At 39.2% G+C, this 25,769-nt stretch overlaps 1 protein-coding gene and 1 pseudogene across 1 annotated transcript; both read left to right on the top strand.

The window, feature by feature from the left end:
* Nucleotides 1-17,411: 17,411 nt before the first annotated feature.
* Nucleotides 17,412-25,486, top strand: LOC150009233 (uncharacterized). Its single transcript, XM_090279142.1, has 2 exons — nt 17,412-19,035; nt 25,269-25,486. Exon 1 carries the CDS (start codon nt 17,584-17,586, stop codon nt 19,003-19,005), a length of 1,422 nt encoding a protein of 473 aa, XP_090135268.1. The 5' UTR covers nt 17,412-17,583; the 3' UTR covers nt 19,006-19,035; nt 25,269-25,486.
* LOC150009234 (cytochrome b-c1 complex subunit 7 pseudogene) lies at nt 24,038-24,347 on the top strand (annotated as a pseudogene).
* Nucleotides 25,487-25,769: the final 283 nt, after the last annotated feature.

The raw sequence follows: 25,769 nt of genomic DNA, 5'->3' as shown, positions 1-25,769 counted from the left end.
CAAATATAATTACATGCATATATATGGGCACACATGAGTCAGAGACCCCCACATACATGAGACGTTTGGAGACAAAAGGAAGATGGGTATATAAAGTTATTTGAGCTAAGGATGAGGTAAGGTGCCTTGGGACTTCAGAGGGAAAGAAGGTCCATCACAAGACAATAAGATCAGATATTTGGTAATTAGTTTGCCCTGCCCTGTTGTTGGGTCATAAAAATTATTTCTGGTGATAATTCTTACAGTAAAGGCACCTAATTTAAATTCTCCTAGGTAGTTAAGGGGCAGATAGAGTTTCTCTTGAGCCCGCAGGGTCTCTGTGAACTTTATTTCAAAATAATCCACATACCACAGAGGGACATCTTGAGGTGACTTGTTCTGAAGCTTCACAAGCTTCACAGGGTTGAAGGGGGTGTCATTACAACAAAGCTATCAGGAAGATGTGCTTCACCAGATCCACCAGAGAGTACTCTCCTGATCTTAAAGGCAATTTCTTGGAATTGTTTTAAGTATCAACAACACATAGCCTTTGGTGCTTTGATTTTTAAAAAATCCTCACCTGAGGGTATATTTATTGATTTTACAGACAGAGGAAAGGGGAGAGAGGGGAGGGAGAAACATCTACGTAAGAGAGAAACATCCATCAGTTGACTCCCTTACTCCTCCCCTGCCCGCCCCCTACCCCCACACCCCCACCCCCACCCCCACCAGGGATGGAATTGAACTCCAGAGCAACACACCAATCAACTAAGCTACCAAGTCAGGGCTGGTGCTTTGATTTTATCCATCAGTGAAATGGCGGTACTTCCAAAAAGCAGCAAAGTATTCTGAACTCTTCCTACTTACAAGTTTATAAAAAGATAGTATAATTCATATATTTTGAGGCTTCTACAATCGTCATTGCTGTGAACATTTTGTTATGCATGATATGTTTTCCTTCATTATTCTTTTACTTGCTCTCTATTTTCAAGTTTTCTTTCATGAAACTTTTTATGATAAAAATCAACAATTATTTCCTGAAAGTACACATTATTGTCTTAAAGTACACATTATTGTCTTAATAAATGGCTAAAATCAAGCATTTTGTTGGAAGATTTGAACTAAGGGAGTTCATAATTATCCTTCTCTTAGATAGTACTTTTCAATTCTAGCAAATTAGGAGCAGGTGAAACCAAATGAGAAGATAAGGGGCTATAACTACTAATTGAAAAAAAATCAGTTAAGTATACATATCTTTTTATATTATAAACTTATTTTCAAATTACTTAGTACCTTATTAGTATTTGTTCACATATTTTGAAAATGATTTCTAAAACAAGTTTGCAGGTATGCAACTAACATCATGCACTCGAGTAGTAAAAATATTATCCAGGGTGCAATAATGGACTCCTCTTAGAAAACCTTGTTGTATTAGCTACTCCTTATAACAGAAAGAAATGAGGTGTCATTTTTCTCTGGTGACTTCGGGGTTTTGTGTTTGTTTTGAAGGACACCTGTTTATAAAACTGTTTCTTCATCTTTGCTTGAAAACCTTTTTTTTATACCAGGTAAATAAACTTGGAGTTTTTGTTTTTTTTTTTAATGACTACTATACAGTTCTTCTGGAAGTTTGTTCTCTTCTTAAAGTTGTACTGGATTCTTAAAAATTCAGCTTCATTATTTTTCTTAATTCTTTCTCAGCTTAATCTGTAGAGTAATGCCTGTTATTCCCAGAAAATGTTTGATAGTTTCCCCATCTGTTCAAAATTAAAATACTTTATTGGTCAAGAATGTTCCTCACCTTTTAAAATGACCTTGTTAGAATGCTGTAACAATTTAATAAATATAAAATTCAAAGTAACGTAAGAGAAATACTTGTTGAACACTTGTGATGTGCCAGGTAATATAACCCCTGTGAGGTAAACACTATTGTTAGCATCTCCCCTGGGCAGAGGGAGATACCTGAGCTGTGTGATTAAGCAATGTGCTCAAAGTCACGTAGTGAGAACCTGGCTGAGGCAAGACTTGAACTCAGGTAGTGCAATGTCAGCACCCATGCTCTTTGTCACTGTCCTCTGGTACAGATCTGCCCAATTCCAAAGTTCTTTTGCTACAACAAACTGGGTTTTACACCTGAATTATAAAACCTTTCATATTTTCCTTAATTTATACCAGAGGAAACTATTGGTCTACCAGATAGGAAAGCTTGCTCTGCTTTCTATTAAGATGTTTGGTGTCTAAGAATGACCTTATAAAGCACTGCTGACCTTGTGGAAAACATCTGAATAAAACTTGGTATTTGGAAGACGTGTTCCCAAAGGCATGAGTTCTGTATGATTTTGAAAGGTCTTTGGTGGAAAGTGGTTCAATGGCCAGGTGATCTGGGGAAACACTGGATTTCACATGCAAAAGTCTTCATTGTAAAATTTTCCAGAGCTTGTAGGGAACAGAGTAGGTAGCATTTCCCAGACTTTCTATCTGTGAAGCATTCTTCGGTGATGAGTGTTCTGTGGAACACCGTTGAGGAAATATCTGAAATTCAGGCAGTAGTTAAGTTAGAAGTAAATGAGAGCTTCCTCATAGACTGTGAAAGACTAAAGGTCTAAAAGGTATTGTGGTCCTTCTGGTTTGTGCTTGTTTTTCTGTCTCCCACACCCTACTTCTCTCAACCTTTATTATTGTTTCCAACAAACAATTGTATATAAAATTTAAATGGATGATACTTTTCTCATATAATCATGGGACTTCAACGCTGCTAGCCAAAAAAAAAAAAAAAGGTTTTCTTTCTGGTAGTAACTATGCTCAATTTGTTCCAGAACCACTCTGTTGAAGAAGTATTTGAGTAGCTCCTATGTGACGTGCACGACAGCTGCAACAAACAATAGACATGGTTTTTGTTTTCTTGGAGTAGAGCCAGATGATCAGTAGTGAGTATACCTTTAGCCTTCCTAGGTAAGGAGTAACTTAGTAGAAAATAATAGCCAGCATGGCCTGTTGCCTTACAGAAGACTTGAGAGTTAAACAGCCAGACAGTGTGCCAGTAAGTCCTGTACTTGACTCTCTTTATAGCTCTCTGCATATTCTTCCTGAATGGTCTTGCCTATTCCATAGTAACCTTTTCATCTCTCAGGTTGGAGATGTTGCCCACTAGATCTATCCACCTAGATCTTATACAAGCATTTCAGTCCTAAGATGTCTACATTTTCTCCCCTGTGTATCCAGTCTTAGAAAACGTAGCTATGATAAAACCCGTCATCCAAGCCAGCTGACCCCAATACCCATATACCATGAGTCATCAAGGCCTGTTCATTTGTCTTCAATAACACTTCTCTCACTGAACTAAGTGGCTGGGTTGGTGAAGTATGGGGTGGTCTGTGGGCTTCACTTTAAAACTGGTTTCTCTTTTCTATCCTAGTGGCTTGGACAGAAAGGGCCCAGAGGTCTGAGAAGGGGGAAACTTAAAATATTCCCCTCAGCCCAAACTAAGTATAGTGGGCAAAAGGGTTTTGGACAGGTATGACGTGCCTTGCACACCTTCCTCCAAAGAAGCCATTTTTCCCCCCAATGTGGGACATTAAAAAATTACTCCCTGCCTTTTGTCATCTAGTAGTTATAGATTGAGTGATATCTATTAACCCTGTTGCCAAATTTGTTGCCCCGAGAATACAACAAGGATGCCAGCTTGTTAAACCGAGCATGCCATTGCCTGGGGACAGCCAACTGACCTGGAGCCTGCAAGATCCTTCCCCATGTGGGAAGGTCACCCTCCCCTCCATGCCCCACTCTTATTAGGGATTTCTGGACCCAAGGGTAGTTAGGACGACGACCATGTCAAGCTTGAAGCAGCTAGAGGAGCACGAGACCTTCACCCATTGTCCTTTACAAGATTATAAAGAGTCTTAAGTCTGAGAGGGGGGAACCGTTACAGAACAGAGGTAGCCCCCCCAAAATTAATTAATTAATTAGTTATTTTTTTTAAAAAGGAAGGAGGACTTCTGGCCAAGATGAGGCCTAGACTGACACGCTCCATCTCTCTCCACAACTAAGAAGGACTACAACTACCACAAAGCCAGAAATAACCAGAAGTTTCAGAAAATAAAGCTACATGGAAGTCCAGCATATGAAGTTATAAACAAGTGGTGCTCGTCCGGATGGGTACGAGGGGTGAAGCCAGGAAGGAGAGGTCAAACCGTGCTGGCGGCGGCAGCAGCAGTGAAGAGCGGGGGGACTGTGGTAAGCACAGACACCCATATTTAAGGGGAGGTGAGAAGCACCTGGGGAGCACCCCTGGCTGCAGACCAAAGCCCTCAGCTCGCGATTCCAACACTGGGGAAGGCAGACCCCCATTGCCTCGGACCGTGAGGGCTAGAGGGTGTGGGGATGGAGGAGGAGGCTCCTGGTGTCTCAGCGGAGAGTGAACAACAGGAATCCATCTTGGACCTCCGCCCCCACACAAAGCGTCACAGAGTGGTGAGAAGGGTCTCCGGGTAGTGACGAGTGGTAGTGACAAGTGCACGGGGCTTTGCCCCCTATAACGTAGGAGGTGTGACAGCCCCGCCCAGAAAGGAAAGGTAAACAAACCTGTCAGGATGGCAGAGATTATGATAGAGATCCCAATCATGCAGCTGACCAGACAGCAAATACATGACCTATCAGACCAGCAGATAGATAATCTTTCTTAGGCTCAGTTCAGAGCTATAGTTATAAGACATCTTGCAGACTTAACAGCGGATCTTAAACAAGACAGGGAAGGAATGAAGGCTAGTCCTGCTGAAATGAACAAAAACACATACGAAACTAGCAGTGAGGGAAAGAAAACCAGGGATCAAATCAACAAATTGGAACATAAGGAAGGAACAAACAGTCAACCAGTGCAGAAAGAGGAAAGGAAAAGTGAGGAAAATGAGGAGAGGCTCAGAAACCTATGGGACAGCTATACATGGGCCAACATCTGAAACATAGAGTTGCCAGAAGGTGAAGAAGAACTAGAAATTGAAAAATTATGTGAAAAAATAATGAAGCAGAACTTCCCTAACTTGGGGAAGGAAATGGAATTACAGTCCAGGAAGCACAGAGAGTTCCAAAAAAACTGGACCCAGGGAGAACCACACCAAGACATATTATAATCAAAATGTCAAAAATTAAGGATAAAGAGAGAATCTTAAAAGAAGCAAGAGAGAAGAAGAGAATTATGTACAAAGGAGTCCCGATAAGACTCAGGTGATATCTCAAAAGAAACTGCAGGCAAGAAGGGATTGGCAAGAAATATTCAAAGTAATGAAAAGCAAAAACCTACGATTACTCTATCCAGTGAAGCTGTCATTCAGCATAGAAGGGTAGAGAAAGTGCTTCCAGGACAAAGTAAAACTGAAAGAGTTCATTAGATCCAAACCACTGTTATATGATATGTTAAAGAGACTTGTTTAGAAGGAGGAGGATCAAAACTACGAACATTAAAATGAAAACTGTATCACAACAACCAACAACAGAAGCTAGGGAACCGAAACAAAAGCAAACTAAGTAGGCAACGAGAGTGGAAAAAGAATTATAGGTATGAGAAACATTTTGTGGGGAGGTCAGCGGGGAGGGGGAAAGGGAAGAAGATGATGCAGGAATTAAGAAGCATATCAGGAGGGAGTGGAGTAGACAGGAAGAAGTTGAGAAGAACTATATGCACAACTAATGGGCACGACTAAGGGGGGGACAACTGGAGGGAGGGCAGCCACTGGGTGGAGGGAGCAGAGGGAAAAGAAATTGGGATAACTGTAACAGCATAATCAATAAAACATATATTTTTTTAAAAAAATGATTGAAAGGGGAAGGGTCTAGTCAAGGAACCAGTATGAATAACCCATAAACATGAACAACGGGGTGGGGATTGACTGTGAGAGAAGGGGTGGGTGGGGTTGGGGGAGCAGTGGGGGAAAAAGTGGGACAACTGTAATGGAAAAACAATAAATAAATCAAAAGAAAACAAAACACTTCTTTCAGTCCCTACTAATACTACTTTAGTTGAGGCCTATTCATCTCCCTTCTGGACTCTCTAATAGCTCCCTCACACTCATCATTCCCAAGACTAAGTGAATGTTAATTCTTAAATGTTAAGTGTAAATGTTACTTTTTATTTATTGTGTGTGGGGTTCCAAAGACCATTCTCAGTTTCATCATTCACTAGAAGGATTCACAAAATTCATGGATATAAAAATAATGAAATCTTTTCATTTTGAAACAACATGGATGGAACAACATGGATGGACCTCAAGGGCACTGTGCTAAGTGTATCATAATTTATCTATTCATCCATCAATGGACAGTTGTTTCCACATCTTGACTGTTGTAAATAATGTTGCTCTAAACATGGGCGGTCATGTATTTTCAAATTAGCTTTTTTTGTTTTCTTTGGATAAATACTCAGAAATGGAATTGCTGGTAGTTCTACTTTAAAATATTTTTAATCTAATAATTTTAGAGAGAGAGAGAGAGACATTGATTTGGTGTTCTAGTTATTTATGCATTCATTGGTTATTTCTTGTATGCGCCTTGCCTGGGGATCGAACCTGCAACCTTGGCATTTTCAACCTTGGCATTTTCAGGACAGTATTCTAACCAACTGAGCTACCTGGCCAGGACTGGTAGTTCTATTTTTAATTGTTTTAGGAATGGCCATACTGTTTTTTAAGGTAGCTGTACCAATTTACAATTCAGTCAACAGTGTACAGGGTTCCCTTTTTTCCACATCCTTGCCAACATGTGTTATCTAGTCTTTTTGATAATAGCAATTTTAACAGGTGTGAGATGATAGCTCATTGTAGTTTTGATTTGCATTTCCAATGATTAGGGATGTTGAGCATCTTTCATATATGTGTTGGCCACCTGTATGTCTTCCTTGGAAAAGTGTCTGTTCAGATCTTCTATCTCTTTTTTAAACCAAATTGTTTTTTTTTTTGTTTGTTTGTTTTGTTTTCTTTTGCTGAGTTGTATGAGTTCTTGATATATTTTGGATATTAGCCCCTTATCAAATATATGGTTTGTAATTATGTTCTCTCATTCAGCAGGTTGTCTTTTCATTTTGTTGATGTTTCCTTTGCTGTGGAGAAGTGTTTTAGCTTGATGTAGTCCCATTTGTTTATTTTTGCTATTATTTCCCTTGCCTTTGGAGTCAGTTCCATAAAAACATCGCTAAAATGTATTCAGAGGTGTTTATCACCTATGTTTTCCTCTAAGAATTTTATGGTTTCAGGTCTTACATTCAAGTCATTAATCAATTTTTAGTTAATTTTTGCATATGGTGAAAAATAATGATCCAGTTTCGTTCTTTGGCATGTGGCTGTCCAGTTTCCCAACACCTTTTATTGAAGACACTGTCCTTTCTCCATTGTATGTTCTTGGCTCCTTTGCTGTAAATTAATCATCCATATGTGTGTGGGTTTATTTCTGAGGTCTCAATTCTATTCCATTAAACTGTGTATCAGTTTTAATGCCAATACCATACTGTTTTAATCACAATAGCTTTGTAATATAGTTTGAAATCGTGGGTGTAATGTCTTCAGCTTTGTTTTTTTTTCTCAAGATTGCTTTGGCTATTTGGGATCTCTTGTGGTTCCATACAAATTTTAGAATTGTTTGTCTATTTCTGTAAAAAATACCACTGAAATTTTGATAAAAATTACATTGAATCTGTATACTGCTTTTTTTAAAAAGAATATTTTATTTATTTGTTTTAGACAGAGGGGAGGGGAGGGAGAAAGAGAGGGAAAGAAATATCAATATGTGGTTGCGTCTCCAAATGAGGACCTGGCTTGCAACCCGGGCATGTGCCCTGACTGGAATCAAACCAGTGACCCTTTGGTTTGCAGGCTGGTGCTCAATCCACTGAACCACACCAGCCAGGGATGTATATTGCTTTAAGTAGTAAAACATTTTAACAATATTAATGCTTTTTAAAAATTTTATTTATTTGTTTTTAAAGAGAAGGGAAGGGAGGGAGAAAGAGAGGGAGAGAAACATCAGTGTGTGGTTGCTTCTCGTGTGCCCCTAACTGGAGTTCTGGCCATAACCCAGGCATGTGCCCTGACTGGGAATCGAACCAGTGACCCTTTGATTCGAAGGCCAGCACTCGATCCACTGAGCCACACCAGCCAGGGCAACAATATTAATTCTTTTTATTCATGAGCATGGAATTTTTTTTTTCATTTATTTGCATCTTCTTGAATTCCTTTCATTAATGTCTTGTAGTTTTCAATATATAGGTCTTTCACCTCTTTGGTTAAATTTATTTCAAGGTATTTTATTCTTTTTGATGCTATTGTAAATGAGATTGTTTTCTTAATTTCTCTTTATGATTGTTATTAGTGTAAAGGAATGCAGTTGTGCCCTCCGTGGTGTATGCCCACTAGAGTCTCATTTTTGAGTGAAATTTCTTTCTCCTAAACTCTAAGGGTCCCCACAAGATTGCAACCAAGGGAGCAATGGGCAGCAGCATCTCGTCCCAGGCTAACCTCCTAAACCTGTCTCCAAGGCCCCTTTTTCTCTGACTTTCCAGTGAGCTGACAGGAGCCCCACTTTGGCTCACTTCTTTCCCATACATTTCTAGGGAGCCAAAGCAGCCCCACCTAGGCTCTCTCCTGTTGCTTCTTCTATCTTAGGCCCTTCCTTGTTTCACTGTCCCCAGCTTTAATAAACGTACTCTCAAAATTTAAGAAAAAAAATGAAGAAATATAACAGATTTTTACATATTGATTTTGTATCCTGCAACTTTACTGAATTTGTTTATTAGTTCTAACGGTTTTTAGTGGTGTCTTTAGGGTTTTCTATATATAATATCATGCCATCTGGAAATAGTTGAAGTTTTACTTCTTCTTGTCTAATTTGGATGCCTTTTATTATTTTTTTTTTTTACTTAGATATTCTGGCTAGGACTTTCAACACTATGTTGAATAAAAGTGGTGAGAGAAGAGAGTCTTGTCTTGTTCCTGATCTTACAGGAAAAGTTTTCAGCTTTTCAGTTGAGTGTTATCTTAGTTATGGACTTGTTATAAATGGCCTTTATTATGTGGAGGTATTTTCCCACGATACTCATTTTATTGAGGTTTTTTTCAAAATCAGAAATAAATGTTGAATTTTGTGAAATTCAATGATCATATGTGGTCTTTTAATTCTTCATTCTGTTAATGTGTTGTAATACATTGATTGGCAGACAGTGAACCATCTCGCATCCCTGGAAAAAAATCCCACTTGACCATGCTATCTAATTCTTTTAAAGTATTGAAGAATTCAGCTTACTAATATTCTGTGAGGATTTTTGCATCTGTGTTCATCAGGAATATTGGCCTGTAGTTTCCTTTGTTTGAGGCAACCTTATCTGGTTTTGCTATCAGGCAAATGCTGGCTTTAAAAGGAGCTGACATGCCATGGCTTTTTATAACTTTATTTTATTTTATTTTTTCACTTATTAATTTGAGAGAGAGAGAAAGAAAAATAGACAGACGGACAGACACTTGTTATTTCACTTATTTATACATTCATTAGTTGATTCTTGGTTGTGCCCTCATCGGGGATCAAACCTGCAACTTCAGCTATGGGAATAACGCTCTAACCAACTGAGCTACCTGGCCAGAGCACCATGGCTTTTTAACAATTCACTGCTGGTTGTGCTGTTTGGCTTGAAAGGCTTCGATCTGTGTTCTTGTATAAGAACTACTTTTTACTATCAGGTAAGTAAAGCAAGCATTTTTTTTTTTTCCATAAAAGTAACTTTTTTTTGAATACTCAAAAATATCATGTGACTAAAAAATATTGGAAAACAAAAGTATAATTTCTTCTAAGCCTTGTCCAACTTGAAGAATCTGAAATCTTCTAACGTATTGTTTAAACTTTAGCAGCCTTTCACAAAATTTCTGATGTGGAATTCTTTAACCTTTTAAACCTTAAAAAGTTTTGCTTGTATCAGGCAAGGTAATTTGAATTTTCTTCTCACATCTGATGACAGAATTTAATTCTGTTAGGCAAAGGACATAGCGTTTAATTTTTGGTCTGTAATAGCTATTTTAAAATCTGTTTGAAGATCCTTCAGCAGGAATGCAATGGTGAATAAGAAAGATGTTGGTCTCTAACTTCACAGAGGTTTCAATCTTGTGATTTAAAGGACACACTGTGAACCTTCAGACTATAAAAGCTGCGGAGCTGGAGAGGACCTCAGGACAGTGTTTTTTTGTTTTGTTTTTGTTTTTTTAACCTGCAGGCTGTGACCCATTAATAGAAGCTCCTTAAGACTTCCCTTGTTAATTTTACTTTCTTAAACACTTCTTTTGTCAGGCACTAATTCTATATCCTATTACTGCTGCCTCAGTCATCCTCTTACTACCTCTCCTAAAATACTACATGAATCTTAATTAACTGGTATCCCTGGTGATAGTCTTGCTATCTTCAGTCTACTTTTCCCACTTATTAAAAGGGCACTCTCTGAAACTGGAAATTTGATCATATTCCCTGACTTAGGGCTTTTCTGTGATTTTCTCCTACTCACAAAGTATGAGTATGTCATAACCTTCTTGATCATCAAACCCCTTCTAGCTTCGTTTCACCACTCGTATAACTCCACCCCATTTCTCTCCAAATCCACAGACATCCACATCAACTAAACTGATCCACTGGCAGTTGCCTTAATTGCCAGTGTTTGTATTCTTCCTTGCTCACTCAACTCTACTACCTTGCAGAAAGACCCACTACCCATGCAGCCCCTCTTTTCCCTCAGTATTTATGCTTAGAACTTAGAGCCCCACTTTGTTTACCACTGATTTGCCCTTGATTCCGGCACCTAAAACACAAATTTGATGTCTTGTGTCTCTCTCCATCTTAGGCTATAAGCTGTTTCTAAACACTCCGCTCAAATGCATTTGTAGCCACAGCATTCAGCACACAGTAAGTCTTGAGGCCATAGCTACTGACTTCTAGTCCACATCATTCCATATTATGCACCAATTTGCAGCCTAGTAGCTATATGACCTTGAACAAATTGGTCTCCGTTTCCCATTTTCTTCAATCATAAAACACAGATAATAATAAAACCCACTCCATAGGACTGTTGTAAGAATTAAATGACAATTCAAATAAAGAGGTTAAGCATAGTACCTAACATATAGAAAGCACTTAAGTGAAGCTGTTACTATTATCGTAAACCTTTTAGTGATACAAGAAAATATATCTTACTGTGTAAAGAGTGTGTGGAAACTTCTAAGAACTACAAAAGATTTTATGAAGAATCAGAATGACAAATTCAGTTTTAAAAAGATGGTACAATCTTAGCATAGAGCCTTGTATTGGGGACACCTCTCACTCCTGAGAATTTGATTGTAATATAAATGGAAAACATGACTGTACCACAATAAACTAAAAATGAACGAACAGAAAAAGGAACATTCTGGAGAAGAGAACACACTTTTTCTTCTGGACAATTAACTCTTTTTTTGAAGAAGGTGCAACAAGTAAAAGAAAGTGTGGTTGTTCCATTCCATAAAAGATTTTGGCCAGTCCTTAGTCTTCCATTTACAGAGTTCTTCCACTGAGCCCTAAAGGTTAAAGAATTGTAATTTTCTGGGCCTATACTAGAACCCTATAATTTTAGACTCTAAAATTACTAAGATTTCCTGCCACTGTTAACTAGTCCTACTGTGTTTTGTTTAAATAACAGCATGTTTGTCACAGGAAAGTAAATAATACAAACTAATATGTACTTCCTTTAAATGCTGATTTTATACAGTCTGGTGTTTAAAAAAAACACCTAAGTATATAATTATCTATTGTATGTTATAAAATGGGTTTTTTGGTCCTGCAATGCGTCCTGCAATGGTTCCATAAAAATTTGGTCACCCTAGACTAGGGATAGATTCCAAATTTAGAAAATCCATTTCACATGATGGCTGATCCTTTTCAAAAGCCTAGTTTTATAAAAAAATATTCTAATGGCAAGTTGACTCATTCCTACTCGTGCTCTTATTCCAAAGAATCCTTGTCTCTCTTTTGTTTCCATGTGTATTTTGGGGGCAGTTATTCAATATAATCAAATATTTACAAATCAAAAAATATTTTACAATTGGAAGAATGGCCCTGGTCAGCTGGCTCAGTTGGTTGGAGTGTTGTCCTCTGCAAGAAAAGGTTGTGGGTTTGATTCCCTGTTGGGGCATGTATGACAAGCAATCAATCAATGTTCCTCTCTCTCATCAATGTTTCTCTCTCTCAAATCAATAAGTATATCCTCAGGTGAGAATTAAATTTTAAAAAAGATTTGAAGAATGTAAATGAATTTGTGAGCACAAAGATTCAATATTTCATCATGATGTTTTTTAAAACAGAAGGGTTTAAAAATACTCAAACTGATAGTTTACTAGATGATGCTTACCAGATAGTAGTAAAATCAGAGGGAAAAAAAGGTAGAATATTTTGCCAGTGATTTTAGATATCATTATTTCATGCAAAAAAAAAAAAAAAAAGATATAGCTCTTAAATCATTGGAAGCCTAAACCCTAGAATCCTTCCAGATTTAGAAGATTTCATAGCTTATAATAATGTTGACATAGCTAATGATAGACAGGGATCTGTGCCTTACGTGTGTAATGGAATTTTTAAAAAGATTTTATTTATTATTTTTAGAGAGAGAGGAAGGGAGGGAGAAAGAGAGGGAGATAAACATCAATGTGCGGTTGCCTCTTGCATGCCCCCAGCTGAGGACCTCGTCTGCAATCCTGTGCCTTGACTGGGAATCAAACCAGCAACCCTTTGGTTCTCAGATCTGTGCAATCCACTGAACTACAACAGCCAGGGCTAAAAATAATTTATAATACTAGTAGAAAATCTCATTAGACCTGAAATACAGTTAAGAATACAAAAAGAAAAACATCCTTTCTTACTTTTGATTGTAAAAGATATAATTCATCATAAAGAAATATATATGTTCATGTTGAGTACTGTCATGACAATAGAAGAAAAATGTATTGACTTTACTGAAGTGAAAAAATCTCCATATGAATAAACTCAGGAAATTATTAACTGGAAAAAAGATAATAACTGGCATACAGATGCTCATGGCCAGAAAAATGACAATGGAGCAACTATGACAGCTATCTAAAAAGGTAGAAGCCATCATCTCCTCCCCACAAATGATTATCCCACATTTGTGCATTGCTCTCCTCTTAATTTTATGTGTAAAATTTCTGTCTATAAATTCAAATATATAACCATTATAAATATTTAAAAAGGACTTTCTTTTGCAAACTTTGATCAGATGGGCTAGTCTCATATCTGTTTTAAAAACATTATAGACACATAAGAATAACTAATGGACATCGAGATCAGATGCTATGAGGGCATTTCCCACACAAATAAACATTCATGCAATACTAATACACATCAGATTGGCCAAAAAGTTAGTTTAGTTTCTTCCATATGATGGCTCTAGTAGTGCTTAGTTGCCTTTAACTTCATTCAAAACTATTTTGTTAGATTGTATTGTGACAGCTGTCATGCCAATGTGCATTTGAAAAATTATCAAAATTGAATTTTTAGTATTGAAGATGGAAGAAAATATGCAACATTTTTTGGTGTATATGCTTTATTGTTTCAGGAAAGGTAAAACCAGAACAGAGATGCAAAAAAAATTTTGTGCAGTGCATGGAGAAAGTGCCGTGGCTGATCAAATGTGTCAAAAGTGGTTGGTGACATCTCTTGGTACTATTGATATTTTGGCCAAATAATTCTTTGCTGTGGGGCTGTCTTATGCATTGGAAGATGTTTAGCAGCACCTCTAGCCTCTACCCACTAGAATCCAATAGCAGGAGATAGCTGACATACTCCAGATATCCAAACCAATAAAGTTATTGGTGAAAATGAAACGTGTGTTTTTTATTTTACAGAAAACCAAACAAACTTTTTGGCCTACACAATAAAACATCAAATGAGGAAATACACTAGGATAAAATCAAAAGCATCGTGGTGTAAACAGACCACATATTTTATGTAACATCAGTGTGGGGTGATATTTTGAATTAAGTGTTAAAAGATTATAAAATCCTCCAATGAGAAAACCTAACACTATATAAAGCTTCATGCTTAATTGAAGGTCTATCCCCTTGATTATAACACAGGAAAGTAACTTTGCAAGTATGCTTATTGCATGTAAAACTTCATCAAGACATAAATATACTCTCTGAATTAGAAAATAAATTTAAAAAGAAATGGAATGCATAAATCACTGGATTAATTAATCAATTATTATGAGAAACAGGCATACTTAAAAATATTAGGCTATTATAGACATTCTCATTTTATCTTTGAAATAAAGATATAAAAAATTAAACTGTCTTCAGGTTTTAATTGGTCAGAAATTATTTTCAATGGATACTTCTGATATATAACAAGCAACCACTAATTTAGTTTGCAAATATTCTGATGATTTAAGTCTGAAGTTTCATCTTTAATTATTTTAAGCAGCATGCAATATCAACAATTCATATTTTAGAAGCCACCATTGTGTTTTGATTTTCTAAAATTTGTCCACAAGTTTTAATTAGTGCAATCTTATCTTAATTTGGAGATGGCCTTCATATTTTTTTTAACACTACCAGTCACAATATTGGGGTCCTATGAAAGATGAGTTTCAGTAAGTATAAAGTAATTACAAATTAAATTGTAAAATATGGCAATTCTCTCCATTGAAAACAAGATACACTAAGAAGTACATTTAAAAAATATTGTTGATGTTTGCCTCCATTAAGGCCAGGGATGTAAACTTGTAATAAATTCTGGTATGGGTATAAATATTACATTTAAACTTAATGTTGTCAGTTTTAATACACCTATTTTTCAATTTTCCAACTACTTTAATATTGTAGAAAAATTAACCATTAAAAAATTAATAAGAGTGTGTATTTACTGATAATATATTTTCTCTTTCATCTCTGGGTCCAATGTGACTTGGTTGGGCACTAGCTATGCTCCCTACTTACTTTCCTAGAAAGTCCCAATACTTTGCATATTCATTTTTTTCTTTTCTGTTCCCTCCCTCCAGCCTTTCTCTTTCTTTCTCTTCCTTCCTTCCTTCCTTTCCTTTCCTTTTTTCTTTCTTTCTTTCTTTCTTTCTTTCTTTCTTTCTTTCTTTCTTTCTTTCTTTCTTTCTTTCTTTCTTTCTTTCTTTCTTTCTCTCCTTCTTTCCTCCCTTCCTTCCTTTTTAAAATTTTATTTATTTTTAGAGAGAGGTGAAGGTAGAAAAAAAGGGAGAGAGCAACAACGATATGAGAGAAATCACTGGCACGCCCCCAACCAGGAGCCTGCCCCACAACCCAGGGTTGTGCCCTGCCCTGACCTGGAATCTAACCTATTGATTCACAGGATGAAGCCCTACCCACTGAGCCACACCAGTCAGAGCTGTATATTTGTTTTCTGACTGAACATGGTTTCCTTTCTCTAAATTTGGATTTCTTCCCAGAAACAATCCTGAGTCTGTAAAAAATACTGTAGTGTGCTAACTTTTGGAACCATCAATTCTCCCAATAAATGGATATTTTCTAAATAAACCTTACTAAAATATTATATGAGAAAGGAAAGAATAAAACTCATGGGACCAATAAAAAGTTCAGTGATTTCATATTTCTCTACAAATTTAGAGAAATATGTCCCCAGAGAAGGTTCGGCAATGCAGTCAGAGCTACAAGAAGAAAGCTTTTAACTCACTACTGAGAGAGCACCAAGTTAGTCCCAAAATCAATAGGCACATCCTTCAGGAGGTATATCCTGATATAACAAAGGTAACACAAAGATTTCATGCTACCTTTCATGCATATAGACCTACTAATGTTTACTCAATAATAAGTTGTGTTCTCTCCCTCTTTTATATTGATAAAAGGGATCTTTGGTTGGCAGAATTGTTTTATTTCCCCAACAAAATGACAGAATTTCTCAGTACTTCTCAACAAAGAAAGTAAACCCCTATCCTGGAGATACAGTGCAAAGCTGTGTGTTTTATTATATCAAATGTACACGGGTTTTCTATTCTATTCCATAATATTCACATGCTTATTCTGATATATTAAAACATAGTAAAATATATAAATATATAAGAAAATAAAAAGAAATATCTCATATGAAAATTTCTCAAGTTCCTTACCAATAAGAAACTGAGGTCCCTCGAAGATGTATCATGTTTAATACACTGAAATGTGCAGACGATGGCACATTAACTAATAATCCTGAGTAGCTCATAGGGAATAAACTTGTATCTTGGGTACTTGGTCCAAAATTTCTACTTTTTCATTTTAGAATCTATTCCATAACACTTTTTATTTTGTAATATTAATGTTTTAAAGTACTTACTATTAAGGAAAATTGACATAGTAGGAAGATGGACCATATTTTATCTTGTGACATCAGGTAACCCTCAGCACTCTTCAGGGGTACCCAGGTTCAGAAGTTGTCTCACTGACTGGTTCAAGAAGTTCATGAAATATTGCTTCCTAAACTTCTAGAAACACCCATAAAAATAAGGAACTTTGTAATGCATTTTAAAAAGGAAAGGGCAGATACTGAGTGTTTGGAAGTATAGAGGAACTCTATACCATCTTTACAACTTTCCTGTAAATCTGAGCCTATTCTAAACTATTCTAAATTTAAAAAGGTTATTTTTTAAAATTCCACCTTTAGAATTGAGGAACCAGGGGCCCATAACTTTTTATTAATACTATAACCTGAATGATAGCAGGTATTAAACTTGTTTTAATTTTCCCGCGTCCTATTCTCAAGTTTGAAGTGCTCATTTTTAAGCTATTGTAGTTTTTAGGTTCCAGTCAGTTTTTCTAATTTTTGACAGTTTTCCCATCTTATTCTGTCGGGAATTGTGGGAAAAGTAGTCGTTTAAGCATTCCCAGCGTCTGGGCAGTAGGTCAACAAACGTGGGAAATAAAAGGGAAGACACTGGAGAGGGCTGGTACACTTCCAAGAATTCACCTCTAGGTCCGCTATTAAGTGGCACAAGCACGTAATAGTCCAGTCGCTACTGGGCAAATACATAAAATTGGAATTAATAGCTTCCAACAACAGACCCTAACCTAACCACTTAACAAAAACAAAGGAAAACTATTAACTTCACGGAAGGTGGCAGCACCAGAGGGCAAGTTGTACCACCCGATTCGGGGACATCACTAGAAAAGGGCCCTCGTCCTTCGCTCCCCTTCGGGGCCTAGCGTTCCTTCTGGAAGGCCGGGTGTGGGCAGACGCAAGTCAGCAGTGTTCAACAGTCAGAGCACAACGCTTGAGCGACCCCAGCCGCGTGCACGCGGCGAATACGCGAAGGATGCACGGAGAAGAGGAACTGCGCATGCGGAGAAGGCGGCCGCGCGGGCGACCCGGCCTCAGCTCGCTCGCGTCCGTCTTCTGGGCGGCACCCTTTTTCTTCAGGGCAGGTGAAAGGCGGCCTCGCTGTCCCGCTCTCTGGCCCCGCCCCCTACGCGACTCACCCTCCTGGCGTTGCCATGGGGATTCAATGGCCACAGCCTGCCTTCGGCGGCGCAGTGCAACCAGTCCCCTCTGCGTACCTGGCGCCGGCGACAGTGGGAAGTCATGGAGCTCTCAAGAAGCTCCATTGAGGAGACCAGGAAGCGGACGGGCCTGGGCCGCTGCCGGCATTTCTTTTGGCTGGGCGTCGTCTTCGACACGGTGGGCGCGACAGTGCTGTTCACTGGGGTCTTCGCCGACCTGCTATTCTACGACCTGCTGCTCTACCTGGGTTCCATCATCATCTTCCTCAGCCTCCTCTGGTGGGTCTTCTGGTACACAGGCAACATCGAACTGACTCCAGACGAGGCTCTGAAGAGGCTCTACCGCGTGCCCTCCGCCGCCACGGTGAATGCGCCAAGCCAGAGCGGCAGCCACCGCTTCTCTTTCACCTTCAGCACCTTTTCCACCGCCTTGGGGCAGCTCCGTCAGGGGCGGCACCGCACGAGGCTCCTCCAAAGGACCGCTTCCCATCTGAGCATGACCCTCACTGGCCAGGTACAAAAACAGCTATCGAAGGAGGACCAGGACGAAGGCGGAATGAAAAGTGCCAAGAAGAGTGGCGATGCTGAAGACTTGGTCAGAGAGGGTCTGGGCCCGGAACCCGAGGCTGTCAAAAGTTCAGACGGAGTTTGTGCTCCAGGCCCTGATGCTGGTCCTCTGGGCCCCGAGGCTGGACTACCATCGACCCATCTGGTGCAGCCAGAGTTCACTCCATCTCCTCTGGACCGGCCTCTGCCTCCCACCATTTTTGCCTCTAAGAGCCTGCCTGCGGTCCCCTTGTCCTCTATCAGTCAGCCTCTAGCTGCTTTTTATTCTAAGAGCCTGCCTATACTTTCCTTGGCCTCTCGGAGCCAGCCTCCAGTCACTCTTGCCTCTACAAGCCTTCCTGCTGTCCCCTTGTCCTCTACAGGTCAGCCTCTGGACACCCTGGCCTCTGAGATCCAGACTGCAGTCCCCATGGTCTCACAGAGCCGCCCCCTGGTGCCTGTGGCCTCACAGAACCATCTTCTGGTGTCTGTGGCCTCTCAGAGCCACACCCTGGTGTCTGTGGCTGCAGAGACCCATCTCCAGGTCCCTGTAGCCTCAGAAAGTGATTTCCAGAATCTTTCTCCAGCATCTCAAACTCAGCCTCCAGCTGTTCAGGCTGCCCAAGCCCAGGATCTGGTCACCCAGGTCTCCCTGATCCAGCTTCTGCCAACCCCATGCTTTCAGAACCAACCTGTGGACCTGCAGGTCACCCCAGCTGTCCAGGACAGCCTGTATGGCCCCCAACAGGCCCCCAAGAGCAGTGTTTTAGTTCAAGAGATTGCTCTGAGCCGGTCATCACATACCCAGGAGCCCCCAGTGGGCCAGGAGCTTCGTCAGGAAGTCCCTGACACTGTGTCCCCACTCCCCACATCGCTGGCTCTAACTACTGAAGCCCAGCAGTCTATGCCCCGTGAGAGTGTGCCACCCCCCACCGCTGAGAACAGTCACCTCCTCTAGTACAGAACCAGATGCTCAGGCCTCTGCCAAGTAAGTGCCTTGGGAGGACTCTTCGCCTACATTATTTCTTGATCATTTCCAGGTATACATTCTAGCCATTTCCTCAATCCCTTCTATTCAAAAAAATTAAGTTTATGGAGGTGAAGTGGCTTTTTCCTTCAGGGATTAGATTTTTGGAACTTTGGTAGGTTTTTGAAACCTAGTTCCCTGAGCTGTAAGGTTTTACCAACTCTGCCAGATACTTGCGTGATCAGTTTCTTTTATTTCAGCCCATTTAGGAGAAGTGGAATTACATTTCTTCTTGGAGCTCTAACGTAGGAGAGGGGAGGGGGACTGCAGTGTTTCTGAAACAAGATGATTTTAGGTGGTACAGGGACACAGCATTAAGTGGCAATGAGCTCTCCAGTGAGAAGGTTATTATTCTTTTTCAATTTTTGTGATTATGTCAAAGAGAATGTCGTTAGTTTGGGGGGTTAGTGATCTCTAATACCTCTAATATTTTGGTAGGCAACAAGTGCCTGTGCCACCAGCTAGGATTTAATACCATTTGTGTTAACAAAAGTTATTTTAGTGGATAACCCTATTTATGCCAAGCAACACTGGTGTTTCTATTTACAATGGTGTTGGTTGCTTTTTGAAGTACATCTATTTAAGTTTAAAAAAACACTTTACATGAATCAACTTAAAGGTAAAGTTAATTGCATAAATGAAACTTAAAACGATTTTGAAGTTTGGACATTTTCTTATTTGTATTAAATCATGGGAGGAGACAGATACCGTGTCACTCCCGAGTCGGACTGCACAGCCATTCTCAGCGGTGCAGATAGACTCTTAAGAAGCTACACCATCGTCTCTCGAGACGGACGGCTGCCGACGATTAAATCACATGTGCTTTCTAATAAATCACGAGACCCTTTGTACTAACCTGTTTGATGAACTGTATAGTTAAGGCTATTCAAGATGAATTCTGCTTAACTTTCCAACTCCTTGACAGTCAGAAAGATAGAAAAGACCATGTGAATGTCAAAATTGGTGACCCTGCTTCTCAGTGACTTAAGTGCTGTCATGATAGTATACATTGTGGAATATGAATTTCCTGGTCTTCCTAATCCTGTTCTGTAAGTTACCTACTCTTTGGGGGATAGGGAGGAAGGATATGGGGCAGAACAATACTTTGGAGATTATATTATGCTCTTTGTTGTTCAAAAATACCAAGAAGGTGTTCATCTTTATTTCATATTGGTTGTTTTCATTTTCAGGGTGGAATGTAATTGAATATAAAGTAGAAGTCAAACTCTTAATTTTCTTACAGTTTTCTTCAGTTCTCCTTTAAGAGACTATATATACAGTCTCTCTAGGGGTGTGTGTGCGCGTGTGTGTGTGTGTGTAAAACAAAGATTATATGAGCAAAGCATTTGACTTCTTTGGTTTTGGACATTTTGGACATTTGGATTCTAAAATGAAATACATTCAGTGATTTGCTTTTTTTTTTTTTTTTTTAACAGTACAGAGGTCTCTCTTTTTTAAAAAATACTTATCATGCCATGAATTCATAGTAGATGGGTTCCGGCAACTGAGGCTTTTTTCCATTTGTTCTTACAAAGTATCCTCTGGATGGAGCAGGCTGGTGTTTCAGTTGAATGCTGGTATCTTTCTCTTCGACTTCCTTCTTTTTCTGATCATTTCCTTCACACATTTCAGGAAGTTATCTTAGCTCTTAGAGTGCTTAACATGCTTAATACATATTTTAATTCTCTTGGCAAGAATTTTTCCCTTACCTTGTTTACAACAATGCCCATTGCATGCTTTGTGACGTTGTAGACTCTTCTAGTTTAGTCCTGGTAATATTTGTGGGGCATCTCTTTTCGAACAGTGCCCCATTCCCTTGATGTCTATAATATCACCTTTCTTGTAGGTTCACATGTATATGACTAAAGAAACAACTCCATGTTTTCTAAAATACCTGAAGAATGTATAGCAGGTGTCTCTTGTCTATCTCTTTGTGTTAGTCATTTTAGCTATGTAGTGGGATTGGCAGTTCTGCCTAAAAGGAAGGTAGCAGTTTGTTTATTTCTATTTAAAAAAAAAAAAAAGATAAAAGGAACAAAACACTGGCAAACCAAAATAATTCCAGAAAGGATTTAGTATTAGTGTTTGAGATTATTAATTTTTTCCCATTAATTCTATTCTTTCAGGTAAAATATATGGTTGAAATAATTAGAATGCAGACCTTGAGACCTTGCCATCAGAAAGCTTATAGACTTGGTTCTTTAACTCAAAGGAATAGCTCTAAAGAGGAGACAATTTTAGACAAAAAGGAGAAGGAGTAGGCTGGTGCCTGCCTAATTCTTAGTGGAAGAATTGTTTTTGACAGGACGAGCCATGAAGTGCCCTTTAAATAATTAATTAATTGATCAGACATTTATTGAATTTCTAGCAAGTGCCAGGCATTATATTAGGCACTGGGGATTCAGAGCTAAATAAGATGTCCCTGCTCTCCAAGAGCTGTTTATCAAGGGAGAGAGACATACAAATAACTGGCACAGTGTAATGTAACAAGTCTAGTAAAAGTGTTTTCACAATACAGGTGTGTCATGGATGAGAGATTTTTTTTTAAGTATGTTTTATTGATTATGCTGTTACAGTTGTTCCAATTTCTTTTCCCTCTGCTCCCCCCTACCCAGTGACTGCCCTCCTTCCAGTTGTCCCCGCCCCCTTAGTCCATGCCCATTGGTTGTGCATATAATTCTTCTCAACATCTTCCTGTCTACTCCATTCCCTCCTGCTATGCTTCTTAATTCCTGTACCACCTCCCTCCCTTTCCGCTCTTGCCCCTCTCCGCTGACCTCCCCCCTAATATGTTCCCCATACCTATAATTCTTTTTCCACTTTGATTGCCTACTTAGTTTGCCTTTGTTTTGATTCCCTAGCTTCTGTTGTTGGTTGTTGTGATAGTTTTCATTTTAATGTTCATAGTTTTGATCCTCCTCCTTCTAAACAAGTCCCTTTAACACTTCATATAACAGTGGTTTGGATCTGATGAATTCCTTCAGTTTTGCTTTGTCCTGGAAGCACTTTCTCTGCCCTTCTATTCTGAATGACAGCTTTGATGGATAGAGTAATCATGGTTGTAGGTTTTTGCTTTTCATTACTTTGAATATTTCTTGCCAGTCCCTTCTTGCCTGCAGAGTTTCTTTTGAGAAATCAGCTGAGAGTCTTATTGGGACCCCTTTGTACGTAATTCTCTTCTTCTCTCTTTCTGCCTTTAAGATTCTCTCTTTATCCTTAATTTTTGACATTTTGATTACAATGTGTCTTGGTGCGGTTCTCCCTGGGTCCAGTTTTTTTTGGAACTCTGTGCTTCCTGGATCTGTAAGTCTGTTTCCTTCCCCAAGTTCAGGAAGTTCTGCTTCATTATTTTTTCACATAATTTTTCAGTTTCTAGTTGTTCTTCTTTACCTTCTGGCAACCCTATGATTCGAATGTTGACCTGCTTATAGCTGTCCCAGAGGTTTCTGAGCCTCTCCTCATTTTCCTCACTTTTCGTTTCCTCTTTCTGTACTGGTTGACTGTTTGTTCCTTCCCTATGTTCCGATTTGTTGATTTGATCCCTGATTTTCCTTCCCTCACCACTAGTTTTGTATGTGTTTTTGTTCATTTCAGCAGGACTAGCCTTCATTCCTTCCCTGTCTTTTTCAATATCTTTTGTTAGTTCTGTAATCTGCCTTATGACTATAGCTCTGAACTGAGCCTCAAGAAGATTATCTATTTGTTCATCGGTTAATTCACGTATTTGCTTTTTGGTCAGCTGCGTGATTGGGATTTCAATCATGATTCCTGCCATCCTGGCTGTTTTCATTTACCTTTCCTTCTTGGGCGGGGCTGTCACACCTCCTACACTATAGGGTGCAGAGCCCTGTGCACTCGTCACTACCGGGTGACCCTTCTCACCACACTGTGGCACTTTGTGTCGGGGCGGGGGTCCAAGATGGATTCCTGCCGTTACTCTCCGCTAGGAGACTGGGAGCCTCCTCCTCTGTCCCCACCCCCTCTGGGCTTCACAGTCCAAGGCAATCAGGGTCTGCCTTTCCCGGCATTGGAATCACGAGCTGACGGGTTCAGTCTGCACAAGGGGTAGTCCCCAGGTGCTTCTCGCCTCCCCTTAAATATGGGTGTCTGTGCTTTACCTCTCCGCCCTGGCTTCAGCCCTCTTACCCGTCCAGATGAACACCACTTGTTTATAACTTCATACGTTGGCCTTCCATGTAGCTTTATTTTCTGGAACTTCTGGTTATTTCTGGTTTTTGGTAGTTGTAGTTCTTCTAGTTGTGGAGGGAGACAGAGCGTGTCAGTCTAGACCTCCATCTTGGCTGGAAGTCTGGATGAGAGATTTTTGAGTTGGATCCTAAAGTAGTTGTTCACTGGTTGGAGAAGATGGGAAGAACTTTCCATGTGAAGGGAAAAGCATCAACAGAAAGACACAGAGGTGTAATAGTTCATGGCTTGTTGGGAATACATTTGGGAAAAGATAGCCTGATGCTATAGGCAGGGGTGCTTGAGACTCAGGTTGGAGAGAGACAGAGAAAAAGAGAAAGGGCAGGGGATACCAACTAAGACACCAAGCTTTAAAGGCTTTTTAAAGCAGGGTATTTTGTGTTCTTAATTCTACCTGTGGGCTCTGTTACAAAGTATGTAATGGCAGTAGGCCAATAATTAGAGAATAATTGCCATGGTTTCTACCAGTTCTAAGCTGCAAACGGACCTCTTAGATGTTAGCAACAGTTATTAACCTAAGTGTAGGCTTCATGGGTATTCATCTTGGAAAACACTTTCAGGTGTTTATTTACTTGTATAGAATTTTTTTTTTCCTACAAAGATGGCATCAGGTAGAGTAAACATCAACTGTTATGAGATGTTTCTCTGTATGATTGTAAGATAAGTACTTACCTAAAACAGGGATTGAGGCCTTCTTGGACTTACCCAGTGGGCAATGCTTCAGTCTCGGTCAAATGGTGAGCAGGCCTGCTGTTGCAGCATCAATCCTGTGGCTAGAGGGTATTTGAAAATGGTATTATAATGCCATGAGATTCAATAAACTGGGGGTAATGCGAAAAGATACAATAAAAGTGCATGATGATGTAAAAGAAACCATAAGACTTCCTGAGAACCTGTATAATGACAGGGCACTTCGCATTAAGAAAGCTCTGGAATTTTCCATGAGTCAGCAGATTTTGCCTAAAGAGTAGTGGACAAAATATGAAGAGGATTAGTTCTACCTTGAACCATATCTGAAAAAGATCATTCAGGAAAATAAAGAAAGAGAAGAATGGGCAAAGAAATAATCATGCAATCAAAATCTGTGGAAGCATTTACACTCAGTATTTTAATGATGTTGGTTAAACCTGAAATGTTCAATTTAGAACCATCTAGGCTGCAAATATATAACTTAAATAAATGTCTATTATAACTTAAAAAAAATAGAACAGGCATTGACAAATTTTCTATTTAGGCCCAGATAGTAAATATTTTGGGCTCTAAGGGTCAAAAGCAGAATCAAGGCTATTACGTGGCTACTTATATAATAAGAAAGAAAACCCCTGCTCCCCATTTGCCTGGGGTACAGTTGCTTTGACTCCAGTTGCATCAGCTGAAGCCATGCACCTGACCAAGGACAGCCGGCCCGAGGGAGAGGGAAGAGGGGCCTGGCCAGTCAGGCCTGCAGCCAACACAGTGTATTTCACTCTGCCCAAGTGACACAGATCTGAGGGCGCTGTTCTCTCATGTCAGAGAATGTGGCCATCTCATCTTCGTCTGCTAGCCTGTGGAGAGGTGATTTGCCAAGTCTCTTAACTCCCAGATTGAGATTTCATTGTTTGGTGCCTGGCATTTGCCATCAGTGGAGCCTACAATGTGTAGGTGTGATGCTAAGGCCCTGAGCAGTCTGCTGGCCAGACAGGTAGATGCTGAGAGCTCTCGGGGTAGCAGGTGTGGAAACTTATGCCCCAACTTGAACTTTGAGACTCATGTTATAAGGTCTATGTTACAAGCTTTCCTTCCAAGTTAAAGTTATTAATGGGCCTTTTTCTTAAACCTGTTAATTGTAACTTGGGTTGTAATACCCTAGATTAGTCAATGGGTTACTTCTCTATTTAAAGGCTTACTGTCAGAGAAAGAAAATGAAAATTGACAACTCAATTTTTTTTTGTTCGAGTTTATGTTTATAAATGTCATCTCAAATAAAAATTGTTTTCTTTTCTTTTCAGAACTCACCAATGTTTCTACAGATTTAAGTGCCAACTTTATAAAAGCACAAATACTTACATTAGTCTCATTTTGGAAACCTCAGACGAGCAGACTTGCTAGACTGCCTTTGCCAAGTATACATTTTTCAGTGCTGGGTAGAGTGTTCCAGCTTCAGATAATAAAGTTATTTCTTGCCAGAGAACTTTAAGCCATAATAAATTATGCCATTCAAAATGAACTTTGTTATAAAATGTTTTTAAAAATTGACTTCTCTTGTGAAAGCATTTCAGCATTCCAAATGGAAGATAGTGTCTCATGTACTCTGGGTGAAGATGTAAGTAAATACAATTCCTATGGAATGGACATGGGAAATTCAACTCCTTGATATTAAGGATACTTTGTGACCTTATTAGCTATCAGAAAGGTTAACACAATCAATGTGATATAATATGCTACAATTTATATTTATATGTTCATTTGATTTAAGTAACATCTGAATTTCACTTTTCCCAGGGATTTAA

Source organism: Furipterus horrens, unplaced genomic scaffold, assembly GCF_987537825.1.
Source record: "Furipterus horrens unplaced genomic scaffold, mFurHor1.1.pri manual_scaffold_5, whole genome shotgun sequence".
NCBI lineage: Eukaryota > Metazoa > Chordata > Mammalia > Chiroptera > Furipteridae > Furipterus > Furipterus horrens.
Note: the sequence above shows the minus strand (reverse complement) of the source record. Positions and strands in the feature narration are given on the sequence as shown.